This window comes from Acytostelium subglobosum (assembly GCF_000787575.1).
Source record: "Acytostelium subglobosum LB1 DNA, scaffold: scaffold22, whole genome shotgun sequence".
NCBI classification, from domain to species: domain Eukaryota; phylum Evosea; class Eumycetozoa; order Acytosteliales; family Acytosteliaceae; genus Acytostelium; species Acytostelium subglobosum.
In genome coordinates, this window is record NW_012236511.1 from 15,784 (window position 1) to 33,538 (window position 17,755).

Below are 17,755 nucleotides of genomic sequence, written 5' to 3' on the forward strand. Positions count from 1 at the left end.
AGGTAATCCACTGCGTCATATAATGCAATGGCATTATCGCAAGGGATAGTCGCGGGTGCTGCTGCACCAGCGTTTGATGTCACTGAGCCAGCCTGAGATGAGCTGAGCTGAACTATTCATAATGATGTCCTACTCACTGTAGGTCATCTGTGATGGTCTTTTGGTTGGCCATCCCACATATTTGTTGCTTAAGCAACAGTGATTGAATTGTCTGCTACAGACTCCTCCTCTTCGACAACAAAGTCATCAGGTGAGTAGATGACATGAAGTAACAATGAACAACTTGGACACTTTGCCACCTCTTCTCCTGCCAATATCTCCTCCTCTGTTATACGGAATCTGTCTCCACTGTTCATTGTTATTGTGTCAGTATGCTCATTCTATAATTGAATGAATGTGATGTACATATACATACCATGGACAAGGATAATAGAATACTCTTTCATCTTCGTCAAACTCCATATCCTCAATCTCGATCTCATCGTAGAATGAGGACGAAGTGGAGTCCTTGGTCTGATCAGTTTCCTCTGTCGTCGACATCTTGTATCTTTATATATGTGTTGTGAATCAATCAAGTAATGATTATTATTGTTATATATTTATACTTATACTTATACTAATACTAATTATAACTAGGATTGTTGAGCAAATGTGGGGTCGGACTCGTCTGGGTTTCAATGACCACTTGTCGAATGATGAACAAAACGAGAAAGTTGGAAGTTCGTTCAAAATGAATGATGACCCCATGTTAACGACTTGGACTTGATCATGCAGATCACTTTGTTGATCACCATTCAGTTCAGATAACAATTACAATTAGTAGTAGTAGTAGACAAAGAAGAAGAAGGGATGAGCAGTAATAACAAGGTCAATGCTATTTATCAGGCATTGGACAGTGAGAACTACAAGAATGCTCTAAAGCTATGCAATGCTGTGCTGACAAAGAAGGACAACAATCCATTGGTTGTTGTATTGAAGTCAATTGCAATGCAGAAGCTAGGTGATACCGAAGAGGCCATCAAGAACATGGACACCGTCGCATTCCAAGGTCACACCGAAGACAACATCCTATCAAACGTGCACTACTTCTATCGATCAGTCAATCAAAGTATGTTGTAACCTAGTGAAGTGTACATACATCACTCATTCAATCAATCATACTAACTCAATGAATGAATGATACTGAAGTGGACAAGATGTTCAAGGTATGGGAGTCAACATACTTGAAGCATCCAAAGGAGTTGAAGTACTTGCAGGGAGTGTTCTTGACTTGTACAAAGAACAATGATCTGAAGAATCAACAAAAGTATGCTATTGAGTTATCAAGGAGTTTCCCAGAGAACAAACATAGCTTCTGGTACTTGATGACAACATTGTCACAGGCCCTTGACAACCCCTCCAGCACTCTCTCCATCCAGTTGGCTGAGAAGCTGGCCGAGAAGTTCTACTCGACCGACAAGTTCAAGACGAGCGAAGGTATGTTCATGGTGTCGCGCCTGAGTCCTCACGATCCAACACTAACGTCGTCAATCAATCAAACAGAGTCATACATATATGAGACTATCTTGATGCAGCAGAACAAGTACAAGGAGTGTCTAAAGGTGATGCAGGAGAAGCTGGGAGGATTGTATACTTATGCACCAGAACGTTTGAAGACTATGGCCAATCTTTATATTAAGTTGGACATGCATAAGGAGGCCGCAGAGAGCTTCAAGGAGATTATCACAAAGTATGAACCGGACGAGTGGTCATGCTACCTTGGTTACATGGATGCGATGCAGAGTCTTGGCGATGTGGACAAGGACGCGATGTTCCAATGGATCAGATCGATGCAGCCAAAGGACAGTGCCAAGCCCATCCGTGGACCATTCATTGCCGAGATCGAGTTCACCAAGCGATGTGGCCTGCCCATCACGCCTCTGCTCATCGAATACTTTAAGCGATTTGGAACGAAGCCTGTGCTCTTCTACGACTTTAAGAAGTACCTGGTCGACCTTGAGAAGACACCTGTCGAGGACAGGACCAAGCTGGTGGCCGACCTGTTGGCCTTGGTCGCGGACCACGTGCAGGACAGGATCGCACAGCTGTCCAACGTGTACAGGATACAGCGTGCACTGGGTCTTCAGTACAACATGTCGGGCAAGGAGGTGGAGGCCTTGGTCTCCACATTCCTCACAGAGTACGAGAAGAGTCGTGTGACCAACTTGGCCACACAACAGTCGTCCGAACGACTTCTGGGCGACGACCTGCTGCTTCTCAGCTACCATCTACTCAACGACGTGTATCAACGCGACGGCTCGCTCGACACATTGGTACGGGCGGCAGCCATACTCGAGTATGGCCACAAGTCCAGCAGCAAGAACTTCCAGTTCAACCTCGCGTTGATCAACGTGTACTTTAGACTGGGCGCCAGCTCGCGTGCGCTGGAACACATCAAGAAGCTCACCGTCAAGAACATCCAATGGGACACGCTGTCCTACCTTTTCTTTGACGACGTACTTCGCACGGGCAGCTTCACTGCGATGGCCGCATCCTTGGACAAGTGCCACAAGTTCTACACAGAGAACCAGTCGACGCCCGACTTTATCGCACAGAGCTACACCAACGAGTCGTACACCAAGGTGTTTGAGCTCCGCAAGTTCATGGCCCGCATCGTGCATTCATTCCAGCGCGCATGCAACTTGACCGAGCAGCAGTTGATGAACTTCTTTATCGCCCACGCCAGCAAACCCGAGGACGCCCGCGCCCAGCTCAACTCAATCCCCAAGGAGTCTTACGACGTGCCCACCGAGCAGCAGTTGCAGCAATACACATTCAATCAGGATCTGAACGTTCTGGATCATTGGGACTCGTCGGAGCATCATGGCAACACAGCCAAAAACGCCGCAGCGGTTGACTCATTCAGCGCATTCACGTGGAACAATGATCAGACTGTCGCCAAGAATCAACTTGTGGCACGTCGTCTCATACTCTCCCTCCTGGTCAGGTCGACCAATCAGCTGACATCAGAATATCGATCACAGTTGGACAAGTTGAACGCAATATTCAATGGGCTTGGATGTGTACTTGCCACTGCCAATTCAGACACATTGTCCATCAACAATGACAAGGAGTTTGGACAAGCCATCAACTCAATCACATCAAACATGTTTGAGTACTACTATCAACAGCGCACATCAATCAACTCTGCGCACAAACAAGAGGATAACCAACGAGCACAGACCTTGATGGCCACCGTCATGTCACTCCACAAGGCCTTGAGCACCTATATACACCAGCAACAACAGGACAAGTCAGTTCTGGGCCGAGGAATCAGACTAGTCAGCACATATCTCGAGACAACCACCTGGTTGTCATATGTCGTTGGTGAACTCAACAAGGTGATGCCACCCAAGAAGCAGAAGAAGAGGGACGAGGTGCTGCTCGAGATCAGGAAGCAGTTTGATCAGTTCACCGCATCATTGCAAGCTGGTCATAAACAGGTGTGTGACTTGGCCTCAACCTCCTCGATCGAGCAAGGCATTGACAAGCTTTCTGTGAATGGTCCAACAACAATCGAGTTGCCACCATTCATCAATGTGGAATCTGTTCAGCAATCATACAAGGAGAGCTCACACAACACCTACTCTGAGCTAATGAAGTACGCTACACTGATCAACTTCAAGTAGCTGGTCCAGATGATCTGGGTGGTACCACAATAAATCTGTCTTCTTCCAACAATGTCAAAGTGTTGGAAAGATATTAGAAACAACTATTATTAAGTCCAAAGGTCTATATTATTAATGAATTATATAAGTTTAATTGTTAAATATTTAAATATGCCCAAGATATATATATTCCCTGGGCAGCTATCTTGATTGATCAATTTAATCATTGACAGATCAAAACTGAGTGTCCGATTATTGGACGTTGCCAATCTGGAAAGTGGCAAAGAAGGATACAATGAAACTAACAATTACAAAGGCGGTAGATGAGATGACACATGGGTATCCAGGCATCAATCCAACCTTGGTATTATCATCGGAACCGATCATATGGTTGTAGAATGGTCCAGTACATCTTACATTGTCAGCGTCATAAGCTATTTGTTTGATTGAATGAGTGAGTGGGAGTTAGTATAGATTTATGATGAGTGGACAGGCCATGATAAGAGATAAAACATACCATCTACACAATCCTTATTTCTGTAGTCAGCAATCTTTGAAAAGATTGCAACAGAGATGATGTTGAGAGCAATGGCAGCACCCAACAAAAGCCTGATGCAGAGACCAACACGGAACTTTTTGTTCTTGAACACGTTAAAGATGGACAGTCCGATGAGGATGAGGATGGGCAACTCGACAATCCAGGCAATAATGGCAAAGGCCAACGAGGCACGGAATATTGAACGCTCGTGAAGTCTGTTGATTGGTTGGCCGGACAGAGTCTGGTAGATATTTTCCCAGGAGGTGCTCTTTCTCTCTTGATCACCATTTGGACCATCAACAACCACAATCTTCTCCTCAGTGGCACTATCATAGAACGTTAAAACACCTGGTCCCAATTGGTTGTCTACTTGAACTTTGGTCCAATAAGTCTATTTTGAGTGGCGAGTGAGTGATTGAGTTAGTTTGGATGGAATGATTGATTGATAAATAATGATTACATACCAGGTATGATCCAATTAGGAGACCAAATGAAAGGAACAATAAGGCAAATGTAACAATTGCAAGTCTGTTAAAATTCATTATTATTATTATTATGTAATTTAAATTAGTTGGATATCTTTTAGTTTAGATATAAATAAAATGTTATATGTTTGAATGTGATACTGAATGAATCAAATGACAATCAACCTTTTAGTTATGATGACGAGGTGCTCCTTGATCGTTCTAGGAGTTGGAAACTTTCCCTCATCATGTCTAATTTTTTTTCCTTTTGAGGCAACTCTCGTTGTTTTGATCAGTTATTTTTGTCTGATTGGTCGACAAAACATGATGCATTCCTCGATCACTGTGATCGAAAATTATGGGCAAAAAATCAAACTAACAACGACACTAATCAAAAATGCATTGTGATTAAAAGAGAATCTGATAATAATATCTATGATTGATGACTCATTATGTGTTAATTATTATTATTATTATTATTATTATCTCTTGAATTATAAGTACACTCGAGTTATACACAAACAAACAATGAATCAAACCAAAGTGTTGTTGTTGTTTGGTTGAACCAAGACAGCCACCTGGTGGTGTCTTCCATTGAATTCTGAACTTTCACACATATTCAAACAAACACATCATCATCATCATTATCATCATCGGTTACACTATTAGTACCTCTGTTTATTATTACTATACATTATTTATTTATATATAAAATACACATACACTCATGTTTTATAAGTATGCTTGGGACCCCAAGCTTATAATTGGACAGATAATATCAGTACAATGCTTATATTATGTATTCTTAGCAGGATCATTATATATACTAGACTCTATATTCTTGTCTGCACTATCACTGGAACAGATATTCTCATACCATGCACTACATATACATAATCAAGCTGGTTGGGTTGTAACAATATCATTCTTTCTAAATGCCTTATTAGGGTATGTTCACAATGATTGAATGATTGATTGAATGATTGAATGAATGAACATAGACACTGACATTGAATGAATGGATGATATATATAGTGCAGTTTGTTTAAAGTATATAGTTGAACGATCAAAGAAATGCTTGGATCATGCTGCAACAGTGACGATTATACATTTGGTGATGGTCTCGATATTCAGTGGATTCCCTTCGACGGCATCATGGTGGATCATTCAGATTATATGTATGATAGTGATGGCAATACTCGGTGAATACCTTTGTATGCGAAAGGAATTGATGGATATACCATTGGCCCGAGCCAAAGAGTTGGACTCTACGCCCATACTACTGAGGCCGCCCATCACCTCCATTCAATCATCGTCATCCTCACACTCGACGCCTCAATCCAATTCACCATCTCCTCTATCTGGCAGTAATCAATCAGTTCTAATATTAGAGGAATATGACTCTGATGGCGAGGATAATGTCTAAGATCGATAGATGGATGGATGGTTCATCATCATCAACATCATTATAATAATATAGATAGTCTACTTTTGCGTAGAATGTACACAACAACAGATAGATCTAGTCAACATTTAGATGGTGTGATGGTCAACATATAGTTCGATCATTGATCATTGTTCATTGTCATCATCTTCGTCGTTATATGCTTCGAATGCATTGTCATCCAACATATAGTCCTCCTTAAGTGCATCCCAACCTTCTCCTCCTTCATCATCATCATCGCGCTCTGACTTGACCTCCACCTTTACTGAAGGCTCCTTCTTTGTTGACTTTAGTTTGTCCAGGAACTGATTCTTTGACACTACATTTGAATTGACGCGATCGCGAGTTATTAGTATGATTGAGTCGAATTGAGGTTGTATGAGTGCCGACATAACATAACATACTGTTTGGCTTGTCGTCTAGCTCCACTGTAGTTGTATCGCGTTGATGTTTGGACACGGCATTGAATAGCTTGATTACACCTCTTTTGGCGGTCTTCATTAGATCTCGCTCACTGTTTGTTATCAGTATCTCGATGGTCCTGTGATCCTTAGTCTCTAGTATTCTCTTCTCAATGGCCTTTTGCTTGGCCAGTCGTTCGTGTTTCTGCTCCTCTGCAATTTGTTGATCGGCCTTCTTATACTTTGCCAAGATTGGTGCGTCCTTCTTTGGTTGTTTGTTCAAGATCGATGACAATACACTTGAGAATCTCTCTTCCTTTGATTGTTCTACAGGTGGAGCTACCTCCTGTCTCTTCTTCTTCTTAATATTGCCCTCAACAGCAGCATCATTATCATCACCATTCACTTGTCCTCCTCCTTCAACATTATCATCTTCAAACTCATCATTATCATCATCCTCTCCTGATTCATCTTCACTACTGCTTTGATATTCTGATTGATTGATTGAGTTAGTTAGTGTCGCGACCGATACAATCAAACACATATCTCTCTATAGCATACCTCTCTTTTGTACTCTCTTTACGACCTGTCCCTTCTCTTTCCTGATCTTCCTCTCCTTTCTCTTCTTTGATCTATATTTCTTGCTGTCGTCCTTTGATTCAAAGCTAACGACAGGTAGTTGTTTCTCCATCGTATCACTCATTGTGTTGTATATCTCTCTCTATCACTTTATATATATAATGTATTCAAATACATTAACATTACTACCCCCCATCTCACTTTCATTGTCTTCATCCTCGTGCTTCGTCTGACGTCTTGAATTTTTAATTAAATTTGAATAAAGTTTATTTTTTTGGATGGATCACCTTGAAGAGATAATAATGAGCCAAAACAGATAATCTCTCCAAACACAAACATTTATTACCACTACACACACACACACATTCATCCAAAGTAGTAGTGTTACTAATGATGTCATTGACAACAAACACATAAAAGAAGCTCCACCCCACCATGACCCAACACCTACATAAACCACACAACCCCATCATTGCTACTCCTACAAACAAACAAGGGAGAGGATACACACATCATGTACATATCCCCAACTCATTTACCAACTCGCACTCGCACATGTGGCCATCTTAAAGACCTCTCACTACTCTATTCTCTCCATCCTTCTTCTTTTACCATCTTCTCTCTCTCTCTCTCTCTAGCACACTGATATATTACTTATGTGTATAAGGTGGTGAACCACCCTCCTGTTGCTCTCTATTGCCACTATTGACTGGATGGAGGGATGGATGGATGCTGTTGCCTCATTCATAATACTAATACTCTTGTATTTTACAGGATGAGCTTGCTTGTTTGCTCATTCATAATCATCTTCATTCCATCACCTTCATCATAATAATCATTACATACATTATTACATCAAAAAGTATATATACATATATTAGAGATAGATAGAGACTAAAGAAATGATTGAAAGTGGAATACCAGTTGCATTGTCCAAAGCAAGGGAAAAGGATGAAGATAACAACAAGCCAAATTTTGATGATGACCAGATGTTGGAAATAGAGAATGAGAGTGACAATGAGAAAATGGTCACTGGCAATGTATCAGTTGCCAACAACAACAACAACAATGTAGTTGATAATAATAATAATAGAACAAGGAACAATGAGTCATTGGTAATGGCAGAAGACACTCCAATATCATCACCTCCAACAATCCAACAACAACAATCAAACAACAATGAAAAGACACCTACTACCCAAAGGAGTGAAGGTGGTGGATCTTTGGGCAAGAAGTATACTCATTCTCCGGAGATGATTGGAAGGAGTGGACACTTGGAAGAGATGGACAACAAACCAAAGACAAACAACATTCAGGGCCGAGCCACCGATGATGATATCTCGGACGATCGCTATATTGAAGAGAGTCTGGTTAACCTGGCCAATGATGACCCTAATGTCGCACCAGGCCGTGAGAACTCCAAGATCTTTATTCCATCAAGCCAAAGACAGTCGGGCAATCAATCCTTGCCCCTTACACCATCCACTACCAAGGCTACGTCAGTCGCCCAGGAGGAAGACTTGGTACCATCGGGGAACAATGTAATGGGACGTCCATCAACACCACATCATCCACAGTCACCATATAAGAACAATGTCCAATATACATCTGCACAGCAACAACAACAGCAACAACAAATGCAGTTGCAACAACAATTACTACTACAACAACAGCAACAACAGATACCACCTCCAAATGGAAACAGAGGAAGAAAGCGAACCCAGTCATTGGATGAGAAGGGGCTGGCTCTCCAAGCAGCTGCCGCAGCTGCTGGTCCAAAGGGGACGGGTGTCATTTACCCTCCTGGCGTCCAACAGCAACAACAACAGCAACAACAACATAATTCCAATGTTATGAAGGGTAGTGCCAGTGACAAGATGTTCTTACAATATAGTATGCAATCAGCTCCAACCCAACAGCAGCAACAACAGCAACAGCAACATATGCAATCAATGTTCCCCAGCAATAATAATGGCAGTATGGAGGACTTTGAAAGAAGGCGCAGGAATCAACTTCAACAAGAACAACAAATGCTTCTGCTTCACCAACAACAGCAGCAACAGCAACAACAACAGCTTCAGCAACAGCAACAGCAGCAACAGCAACAACAACAGCAACAAAGACTTATGGGTGATGCTACCAACCGAGAGGAAGATCTTGCTGCATCAGCATACTCAATATCAATGACAATCAGACAGTTGTGTAAGTATATATGTTCGCGACGTACCCTGGATCAATCAATCACATACATATTCAACTAACATTGATTGTTTGATTTCCAGTGACCAAGGTTGAGAGAATGGAAAGGGAGCGAGAGATATTGGTAAGCGAGAATAAGAAGCTCAAGAAGGATGTTGGTGAGCTAGAGACACTTGGCCAGAAGGCTACCATCTCCATTGGTCAGCTTATGGATGACACATCTAGGTTGAGAAGCAGTAAGGAGTTGCTGTCCAATCGAAATGCACTGTTGCAACAAACAAACGATATCATCCAGTCACAGCTGAAGACTCTACTCTCATGCTGTTCACCGTCCACCCATTGATTGGATAGGACTGTCCTACCTTCATCCTTCCATTCACCTCAAGGAATAAACAACCCAACTAATCTATTATTGTCATGATCAATCAGCATGGTTGTTGACTTAAGTAGTAATTTAATGTAGTAGTTTATGTAAAGGGAGATTGATGATGTGTGATGGTTGCAAGAGCGGTATTGAGGGCAAAGGAATGATTGGATGCGTGCTTAGATCAAACTGTTCTGGTTGTCAATTGGGGCAGCAGTTTCGTCAGAGTCAAGTGGGATGTCCTCCTCGTCCATGTCAAGTGACAGTGGGGCACGTGCAACAGCAGGTGAAGGGGTGGTTGCGGGTGGCGACACTTGCTTTGGAGGAGTCGACAGCACGTTCTCAAAGCTCGAGCTGCCAGGCGACGACTCGCCACTGATGGTGGGTGCAACAGTTGGTGGGGAGGGCTGAATGTTTCCAAGTAGCTGATCGACACTGCTGATTGGTGATGCGGCCTTCATTGGTGGCTCCACTACGGCAGCGGCTGGCTGTGGTGGGCTGACCTGTTGAGGGACAACGGCTGGGGATGATGAAAGGTTAAGATCGTTGAGGAGATCTGCTGCGGATTGTACAGCAGTGTCTCTAGCCGAGTGGACGGACTTCTCACGCTCCACTGCTGCCTCGTAGCCAGGGAAAAGGTTGGGGTATTCGGTGGGATTGGCCAATGACTCGGCAATCTTTGGACTGATGGACTTGAGTGACTCGCGCCATCTCTCAACGGCAGTGGGCACTTCGCTTGGTATATAGGTACGCGACATCAGTGCAGCCTCAGAGTGTGCGCCGCTGTTGGACAGGATGTCCAGACATTGCTTCAGGTTGCCTGGCACCAGCAGATTGCAGAGGAAGCAGATGTTGGTCTGTCCCTTCTTCTCGGCGAGCTTGGCCAGCTCGACCATGCCCCTCAAGTCGCCAACCGATGTGTACAACAGCAGCAGGCCTGGCAGGTCCTCAGCCTTCTTCATGCAGTTCTCTGCCAGCGCAATGTCTCCAATGGTCAACGCCAGATCGGCAAGGTGTCTGTACTTCTGCTCTGAATCGGACTTCAAGGCGATTGAATGTGCGACCTTTAGGTCCTCCAGCTGAATGGCCAGCTCAAACTTGTGGTCGAGGTCCATTGATGTCTCGAGGGCCATCTCCTTGTGTCCTTGCGACTCCAAAAAGTGAGCAATGGCGTTCCTCTTGTCCTGTGGGATCTTTGGCAGCAGCTTGGTAGCAGTATCAAAGTCCTCTCTCAAGATAGCGGTCTGGTAGTTAATGACATCAATGTGCAGTGTGTAGCTGACAATGTTCAAGTTCTACAATGAGTGAATGAGTAAGTGAGTGTCGCCCGTGGGTCTCTGGATGCGATGAATGATCATACCTTGTCAGACAGATAGAGCTTGCCTGTTTCTGGAAGGTATCCAAGGAGATACATATGCTTTTCGAGATGCGATATTGTTACAACTTCAGTGCCAACGCAGTAGTTGAGCTTGCTTGAGTGGTTGGTATAGATGAAGCAGTCGCCAACCCAACATGCGGTGCCAATGCGCTCTTCGATCTCGTGGATGACATCAAATGCGTCCTCAATGCCCTCCTCCTCAATCGGTTGACCTGATTCCAGATACTTCTGTACAGTGTCCTTGTTGTACTTGAGGATAAAGGCAGATGTATCGGTAGTGACGGCCAACATCTCACCATCCTCTGACCAGAATATCTATATGTCAATAATTGATTGATTAGTATGTATTAGCACGTGATGGGCTTGATCAATCAATATCAACAACTTACATTCTTTGGACAAACTTTGATCCTGCGAATGACATCACATGTGTCCCAATCGTAGAAGCAGACAAAGTTGGTCGATCTAACGGCCAGCAGGGCTCCACCAAAGATGCCCTCCGCCGAGAATGATGGCTTGAAGTTGTGTGTCTCCTTGAAGTTCTTGAACACCTTGACTCTTGATGTGCTCTCTCTTACTCCGTACCTGAGTGTGGCAACGACGAGGACATTGTTAATACTTGTTGTGGTCACGATGGATGGATGCAACTACTTACTGTCCAGAGTCGACGCCAGACCAAACAAACTCGAGTGCTGAGCCGAATGACTTGTTTCTCCAGGCGAGCGCAGTGTAGATGATGAACTCACCATCACCACAGACAGAGACAAAACGTCCGTTGCTGTTGTGATGCAGCTTCTGTGGGAAGATCTCACAGTTGCCGAGGTCCTTCACCTGTAGAGAGGTCAGCTTCTCACCATCTTGAACCTCAGTGTCGAATGTGGACTTGAGGTTGGCGATCTGGATCTCGTTGTGACGTGCCCAGATGATCTTGCCACCCTGGTCCATGGAAGCGGGTGGCTTGTTCTTGCCGAGCTTCAAGACGACCGTACCGTCGTCGTAGCCTAGACCGATGAAGTTGCTGCCACGAATAAAGTTCATCGCCCAGACGTGACCCATTCCATAGTTGAGTGTCTTCTCCAGACGATAGGTGCTTGCGTGCCACAACTTGACAGTGCCGTCCTCCGATCCAGACACGATCAGTGGCAGCTCAGGGTGGAAGCAAACCACCGACACATTGTTACTATGTCCCTCCAATGTCTGGACACATGTCTTTGATTGATAGTCCCAAATCTTGACAGTCCTGTTTGATTGATTGATTGATTGAGTGATCGTGTTAGGTCATGAGATGCTGGCTTCTTCATCTGGATACATGAAGTTATACATACTTGTCATCAGCACCAGAGACAAGGTATGGCTTCTCTCCACCCATAAAGTATTCAACGCTGTTGACTCCCTTCTCGTGCCCCTCGAGGGTGAAGTGAGGAGTGGATGTGGTCAGTCCCCAGACCTTGATGGTCTTGTCCAGGGAAGCCGTGGCAAAGACATTGGTGTCCTTGGGGTTGATGGCGATGCTCATGACATAATGGCTGTGTCCCTCAAACACCTGGATGTTGGCCCAGCCGCGCTCCCAATCCCACAGCTTGATGGACATGTCGTCACTGCTTGTGATCACGTAGGGCTGGGTGGGATGGACGACGATGCATCTGATATAGTCGGCGTGCGCCTCAATCGTCTTGACCTTCTCCATCGTGTTGTAGTTGTAGACACGCATGTTGGTGTCATCGCTGCCAGTCACCACCCATTGCTTCCTGGCCACAAACTTGGCGGCACGCACTGGGTTCTCCGGCGACACCTCGAATGACTTGACCATATTCTGTGTCTCATAGTTCCAAATGAACACATTGCCATTATACAACGATGATAGTACCCATGGCTCTGTTGGATGAATATCCACAGACTTGACACGATCTGATCGTGTAGATAACTTCTTCTTTATGTCCAACCTGAGAGGCTACATAATATGATTGTTGTTGCATATCGGTCAGTCATTCATTCAATCAATTGTTCAAGTGTCCCTGTCTGTCGTCTGTCACTGTTACTGTGATTGATCAATCAATCAATCGAACACATACCATGATCGATCGATGCTTATGTTATGTGTGTAATCCTATTAAAACACTACTCCTTAAGCAAACAAATATATTATAGAATATAAGTAATGTATTGAGGATGTAATGAATGAATGAATGAATGAAATGAAGTGAAAGTGTGATGATCATCACTTCATTGGACCCTCAGCAAACACAACAACACCTCACCATCATCAATCTTTTTTATGAAGTTATTTTATTTGAGGTGAATGAGTCAAACACACACTCTTCATCACTTGCGTGGCTCTTGCTGACTTGGTTCATTCAATCATGCATGCATTCATTCATTCATGACAAGACCTGTTGGACATTGGATATTGGATGTTTGATTGATCATTGAGGAGGTTTGGCAACTGATGTTGGAGTGTAGGACACTACTCTCTTTTGTCTGGTGAATGTCGTGGTCGCAACTGCTGGTGGTGCTGTTGGTTGTACTGTTGGTTGCGTTGACGCTACAAGTTGGTGAGGAACAAGAAGATGTGGAAGGACAGGAATATGGTTAGACTCTTGATCATAAATCTTAAGAAACTAAGTTTATTGTTTACAAGAGATAGAGAGAGAGGAAGGGAGAATATTGATAGGTAGTTGGTTTGATTGATTGATTGATTGATGGATGTTGTGTGATGATGATGGTGAAGGGTGCTCTATGATGGACATGATACAATGATATATATGATTAAAGATATATAAACACAAGGTATGGTGGATGGATGGTGTGGCGTGGATGACAATGACCGACCAATCATGCAAGCAAGAATGTTGTTGATATGATGATGGGATTGAGGTAGATGTGTAGATGTGTAGGATGTGTAGGTGGCTATTTACTTTCAACTTGTCTGGACTTGTCTGATATCGATGTCGATGGATGTGCAGATGAGTTGGCTACGTTGGTTGTTGATCGCTCCACAATCATTGAGAGATCCTGTTGTTGGAATGTATAAAGTTAATATCATTGTGTCTAACTCTACAGTGATGTCTGTCTATCTATGTCCTGTTCTATTCATCATTGATGGAGACCATCGTTTACCTTATCTTTGCTATCTTTGTTGTCACTTGCTGTGATTGCTCCGGTTGGTGACACTGGTGCAGTTCCTGGTGCGTTATATAATGGGGGCTTCTCGCGCAGCTGATGATATTGATTGAATGATTGAATGATTGAGTACATTAGTATCCTATCAATGTGAACATATGACTGCTACCTCTACTTCTACCTACCTTCCTAATGATCACCCAGTCAAACATATAGTCATATTTGTATCCCTCTCTAACGAACATCTCACGAAGGAGCTTGCGGAGATAGAGGTAGTCTGGCTTGTCCTCGAATCTGAGGTACCTAGTGTAGTTCAGGAATGAGTGGAACTCGGCTGGTTGAGTGGAGGTTGTTGAGTTAGTCATCAATGAGTTGAGCTGCAGATGTTGAATGAATGCATACATGGGAATCCCTGACAGAGTGCCTCCAGGTCTGTGTGAGCCTTGCGGTCGCAGATCCTCTCGTACTTCTCGCGCTTGGTGTACGCCTTGAGACCTTGCCATGGGAGTGAGCCACGGTTGAAGTACATGAGAACGTAGCCCAGCGACTCGAGATCGTCACGTCTTGACTGCTCGATACCCTGATGCGTGTTCAAACTGGCGTAACGCGCTGTACCTGTCAGGTTCTTGTTCTCTCTGTACGAGATGTGCTGATGCGTTCTTGGATCACGGTATCTCTTGGCCAGACCAAAGTCGATCAAGTTCACAACATGACCGCGCTTGCCAATGCCCATCAAAAAGTTGTCTGGCTTGATATCTCTATGAATGAAGTTGTTGGCATGTATGAATTCGATTCTTCGTATCTATGTTTGATTGATTGATTGTATGTTTGTTTGTGTCAGTATCAGGTGTCAGTGTCTTTGATTGATGGATCATGTTTGGGCGGTCTTGATGTTGTTGTTGACATTACCATTTGATCGCCGAGCATAAGAACGGTCTTCAATGAGAACTTGCGTCCACAATAGTTGAAGAGATCCTCCAAGGATGGACCAAGAAGGTCCATGACCATGATGTTGTAGTCTCCATCGAATCCGAACCACTTTACAGAGGGGATACCGACTAATCGATCATTGTGCGCAATGAGTAAGTAAGTAAGTTGATATGATCATCGATAGACATTTCTATATTCGCCGATATACATACTGCCTCCAGCGAATATCTTGTAGAGCTTTGATTCAAACAACAATTGAGGATGAATAGCCTTTGCTGGTTCCTATAAACATTATAATTAAGTTAGCATCTTCTTGTATGATCAATCAATCATTGATGCATCGTTATCATCATCATCACTTACTAATTTAATGGCAACCTCTTCATTGGTGACGATGTTTGTTCCCAAGTAGATCTCTCCGAATGAACCACCTCCAATCTTTCGTCCGATCCTATACTTTCCTGCTATCTTCAAGTCCATCTGTTATGTTGTTCTATCTATCTATCTATCTATATATACAAGGTGAGCACCACAACAACAAACTACTACGATATATAATATAACAAGTATATAAATAATAATAATCAATAATCAATAATCAATAATCAATATAGTTAGGAATATACTATCTCTCTCTTGTTATAGCAATAAATATATATGTATATGTTGTCTTTTGTAATGAATGGGGAAGTGTGAAGAGAGTGGAATGAGTGAGGTGATTTGTGTGTTGTTTGTTGTGTGAGTCGTGTCAACACCCTACAACATCGCTCGATGAGAGCTCATCGTATGAGTTTTTTTTTATTAATTGAAAAGGGGAAGGACACAACAAATACAGTCTGAATTCCGGGCTCTGGAGATTGTCAACCATGTAATCAAAGTAATAAATGATAACAAATAGATAGACTTTATATATTTATAATATTGATTGACTCTTAAGTCAATCTTGTCAATTAAATCAAATAGAAACACACTCTCACTCACCCTGACATATATTTCTCAATCAATCACATTGACAATTTGGAATGGAATGGAAGCATGCATTAATTTTTTTTTATGGTTTGTTTCATCAAGATTGGTGGATTGATTGAGAGAAACAAATTGGATCATTATTATTATTATTATTCTATTCATATACACACATATACTTATATATATATATTTATATATACACACACACATACATATACACTTGTCTTCACTATATCTTCACTCCACTCTCAATTAACAAACAATAACAACAAACAATAACAAACAAACAACTTTCTTGTATACACAAAATCATGGATAATCAAAGCTCATTACTGTTGAAGAAGCAACTTAGAGGTATATATACATAACATACATACAAGTAGTCCTTAGTTGTTGATCACTGACTAACTAACTAACTAACTCATGTCATGTTATATATACATACTATTATGTCAACAACAGACCTTACAAAGCACCCAGTAGAGGGATTCTCAGCAGGTCTAGTTGATGATTCAAATATCTATGAATGGCAGATCGTCATTGTTGGTCCACCAGAGACACCTTACGAAGGAGGATACTTCAAGGCTATTCTAACCTTTACACCTGAATATCCAAACAAGTATGTAGTACTAGCATAACTGTAGCAATCATGAATGATGGACAGCGACAACATCAGTCATTCATGATGGTCAGCGCAAAAGCAAGAGACATTCAATTGTTCACATTCTTACATTCAATCATTCGGAATACTATTATAGACCTCCAAAGATGAAGTTTATATCAGAGATGTGGCATCCAAATGTATACACCAATGGTGAGGTCTGCATATCTATCCTTCATGCTCCAGGCGAAGATATCTATGGCTACGAACAAGCAAGCGAAAGATGGCTTCCAGTTCATACTGTCGAGTCTATCTTGGTGTCTGTAATATCAATGCTTTCAAGTCCAAATGATGAGTCTCCTGCGAACATTGATGCAGCCGTATGTATCATCCTTCTCCACCCCCCTCATTCCCTCATAATGATCATGATCCTAACAACTCAATCAATCAATCATCTCAATCAACCCTCATTTCAATATTACAGAGAGAGTGGAGAACACAGAAAGATGTATTCAAGAAAAAGGTAGCAAGGACCGTGAGAAAGAGCCAAGACAGTTTATAGTGCCCATGTCGATTGATTACTACTGTACTCCCCTTTCAAATACAAACTCAAAACAATACATACAATCGAACCCTGAGATAGAGAACTACCGACTATTACATTATCACAACAATGGTACTTGAGCAGCATTCCATGCCGTGCCACACCTTGCCCTCCTACATATTTATATTATCTACTACTACAATGACGAATAGACAATGACATTAATGAGTTGAATGAGTGTGTGGGCGATGGCTTTGTAGTTTCCCCCCAATTGACTCCTCATCCTGGACTCGAGTATGAGTAATGAATTGCAACGAACTTAACTTGGTCAAGATATTTATGTGGTTGTGTGTGTTTGAATGAATGAAAGAATATTGAATAAAAGTGTAAAGGGGGTCATATAATTTCCAAATGAGTACTTTGAACTGGATTGGATAATAAATGAATAAAGTTAGGTGACCAGGCATGACAATAAACAAACAACATGCTACATAAAGATGTCAATGCTTTGTGAATAAACTGACATTCTACACATATTCATACACACACATAATAAATTATTCAAAGTCAGTCAAAT

At 42.5% G+C, this 17,755-nt stretch overlaps 9 protein-coding genes across 9 annotated transcripts; 4 read left to right on the forward strand and 5 right to left on the reverse strand.

Moving 5' to 3' along the window:
• Window positions 1-188: 188 nt before the first annotated feature.
• SAMD00019534_093100 (hypothetical protein) lies at window positions 189-540 on the reverse strand (the record flags this gene model as incomplete). The annotated part of the gene is made up of 2 exons (XM_012895235.1): window positions 189-348; window positions 416-540. The coding sequence occupies 2 exons, from the start codon at window positions 538-540 to the stop codon at window positions 189-191; spliced, it is 285 nt and encodes a 94-aa protein (XP_012750689.1).
• Window positions 541-807: 267 nt separating this feature from the next.
• Window positions 808-3,662, forward strand: SAMD00019534_093110 (hypothetical protein; the record flags this gene model as incomplete). Its single annotated transcript, XM_012895236.1, has 3 exons — window positions 808-1,108; window positions 1,189-1,476; window positions 1,543-3,662. Coding segments are annotated over 3 exons (2,709 nt in total), but the record flags the coding sequence as incomplete, so codon positions are not given.
• Window positions 3,663-3,899: 237 nt separating this feature from the next.
• SAMD00019534_093120 (hypothetical protein) lies at window positions 3,900-4,727 on the reverse strand (the record flags this gene model as incomplete). The annotated part of the gene is made up of 3 exons (XM_012895237.1): window positions 3,900-4,081; window positions 4,165-4,576; window positions 4,650-4,727. The coding sequence occupies 3 exons, from the start codon at window positions 4,725-4,727 to the stop codon at window positions 3,900-3,902; spliced, it is 672 nt and encodes a 223-aa protein (XP_012750691.1).
• A 649-nt stretch (window positions 4,728-5,376) lies between these two features.
• On the forward strand, window positions 5,377-6,072 carry SAMD00019534_093130 (hypothetical protein; the record flags this gene model as incomplete). Its single annotated transcript, XM_012895238.1, has 2 exons — window positions 5,377-5,597; window positions 5,685-6,072. Coding segments are annotated over 2 exons (609 nt in total), but the record flags the coding sequence as incomplete, so codon positions are not given.
• A 155-nt stretch (window positions 6,073-6,227) lies between these two features.
• Window positions 6,228-7,215, reverse strand: SAMD00019534_093140 (hypothetical protein; the record flags this gene model as incomplete). The annotated part of the gene is made up of 3 exons (XM_012895239.1): window positions 6,228-6,415; window positions 6,498-6,986; window positions 7,056-7,215. Coding segments are annotated over 3 exons (837 nt in total), but the record flags the coding sequence as incomplete, so codon positions are not given.
• Window positions 7,216-8,098: 883 nt separating this feature from the next.
• Window positions 8,099-9,615, forward strand: SAMD00019534_093150 (hypothetical protein; the record flags this gene model as incomplete). The annotated part of the gene is made up of 2 exons (XM_012895240.1): window positions 8,099-9,275; window positions 9,356-9,615. 2 exons carry the CDS (start codon window positions 8,099-8,101, stop codon window positions 9,613-9,615), a joined length of 1,437 nt encoding a protein of 478 aa, XP_012750694.1.
• A 200-nt stretch (window positions 9,616-9,815) lies between these two features.
• Window positions 9,816-12,824, reverse strand: SAMD00019534_093160 (hypothetical protein; the record flags this gene model as incomplete). The annotated part of the gene is made up of 5 exons (XM_012895241.1): window positions 9,816-10,931; window positions 10,997-11,329; window positions 11,404-11,599; window positions 11,670-12,254; window positions 12,340-12,824. 5 exons carry the CDS (start codon window positions 12,822-12,824, stop codon window positions 9,816-9,818), a joined length of 2,715 nt encoding a protein of 904 aa, XP_012750695.1.
• Window positions 12,825-13,440: 616 nt separating this feature from the next.
• Window positions 13,441-15,544, reverse strand: SAMD00019534_093170 (hypothetical protein; the record flags this gene model as incomplete). The annotated part of the gene is made up of 8 exons (XM_012895242.1): window positions 13,441-13,556; window positions 13,930-14,026; window positions 14,132-14,230; window positions 14,320-14,468; window positions 14,537-14,936; window positions 15,044-15,192; window positions 15,277-15,346; window positions 15,428-15,544. Coding segments are annotated over 8 exons (1,197 nt in total), but the record flags the coding sequence as incomplete, so codon positions are not given.
• An 800-nt stretch (window positions 15,545-16,344) lies between these two features.
• Window positions 16,345-17,193, forward strand: SAMD00019534_093180 (hypothetical protein; the record flags this gene model as incomplete). The annotated part of the gene is made up of 4 exons (XM_012895243.1): window positions 16,345-16,387; window positions 16,496-16,652; window positions 16,792-17,014; window positions 17,119-17,193. Coding segments are annotated over 4 exons (498 nt in total), but the record flags the coding sequence as incomplete, so codon positions are not given.
• Window positions 17,194-17,755: the final 562 nt, after the last annotated feature.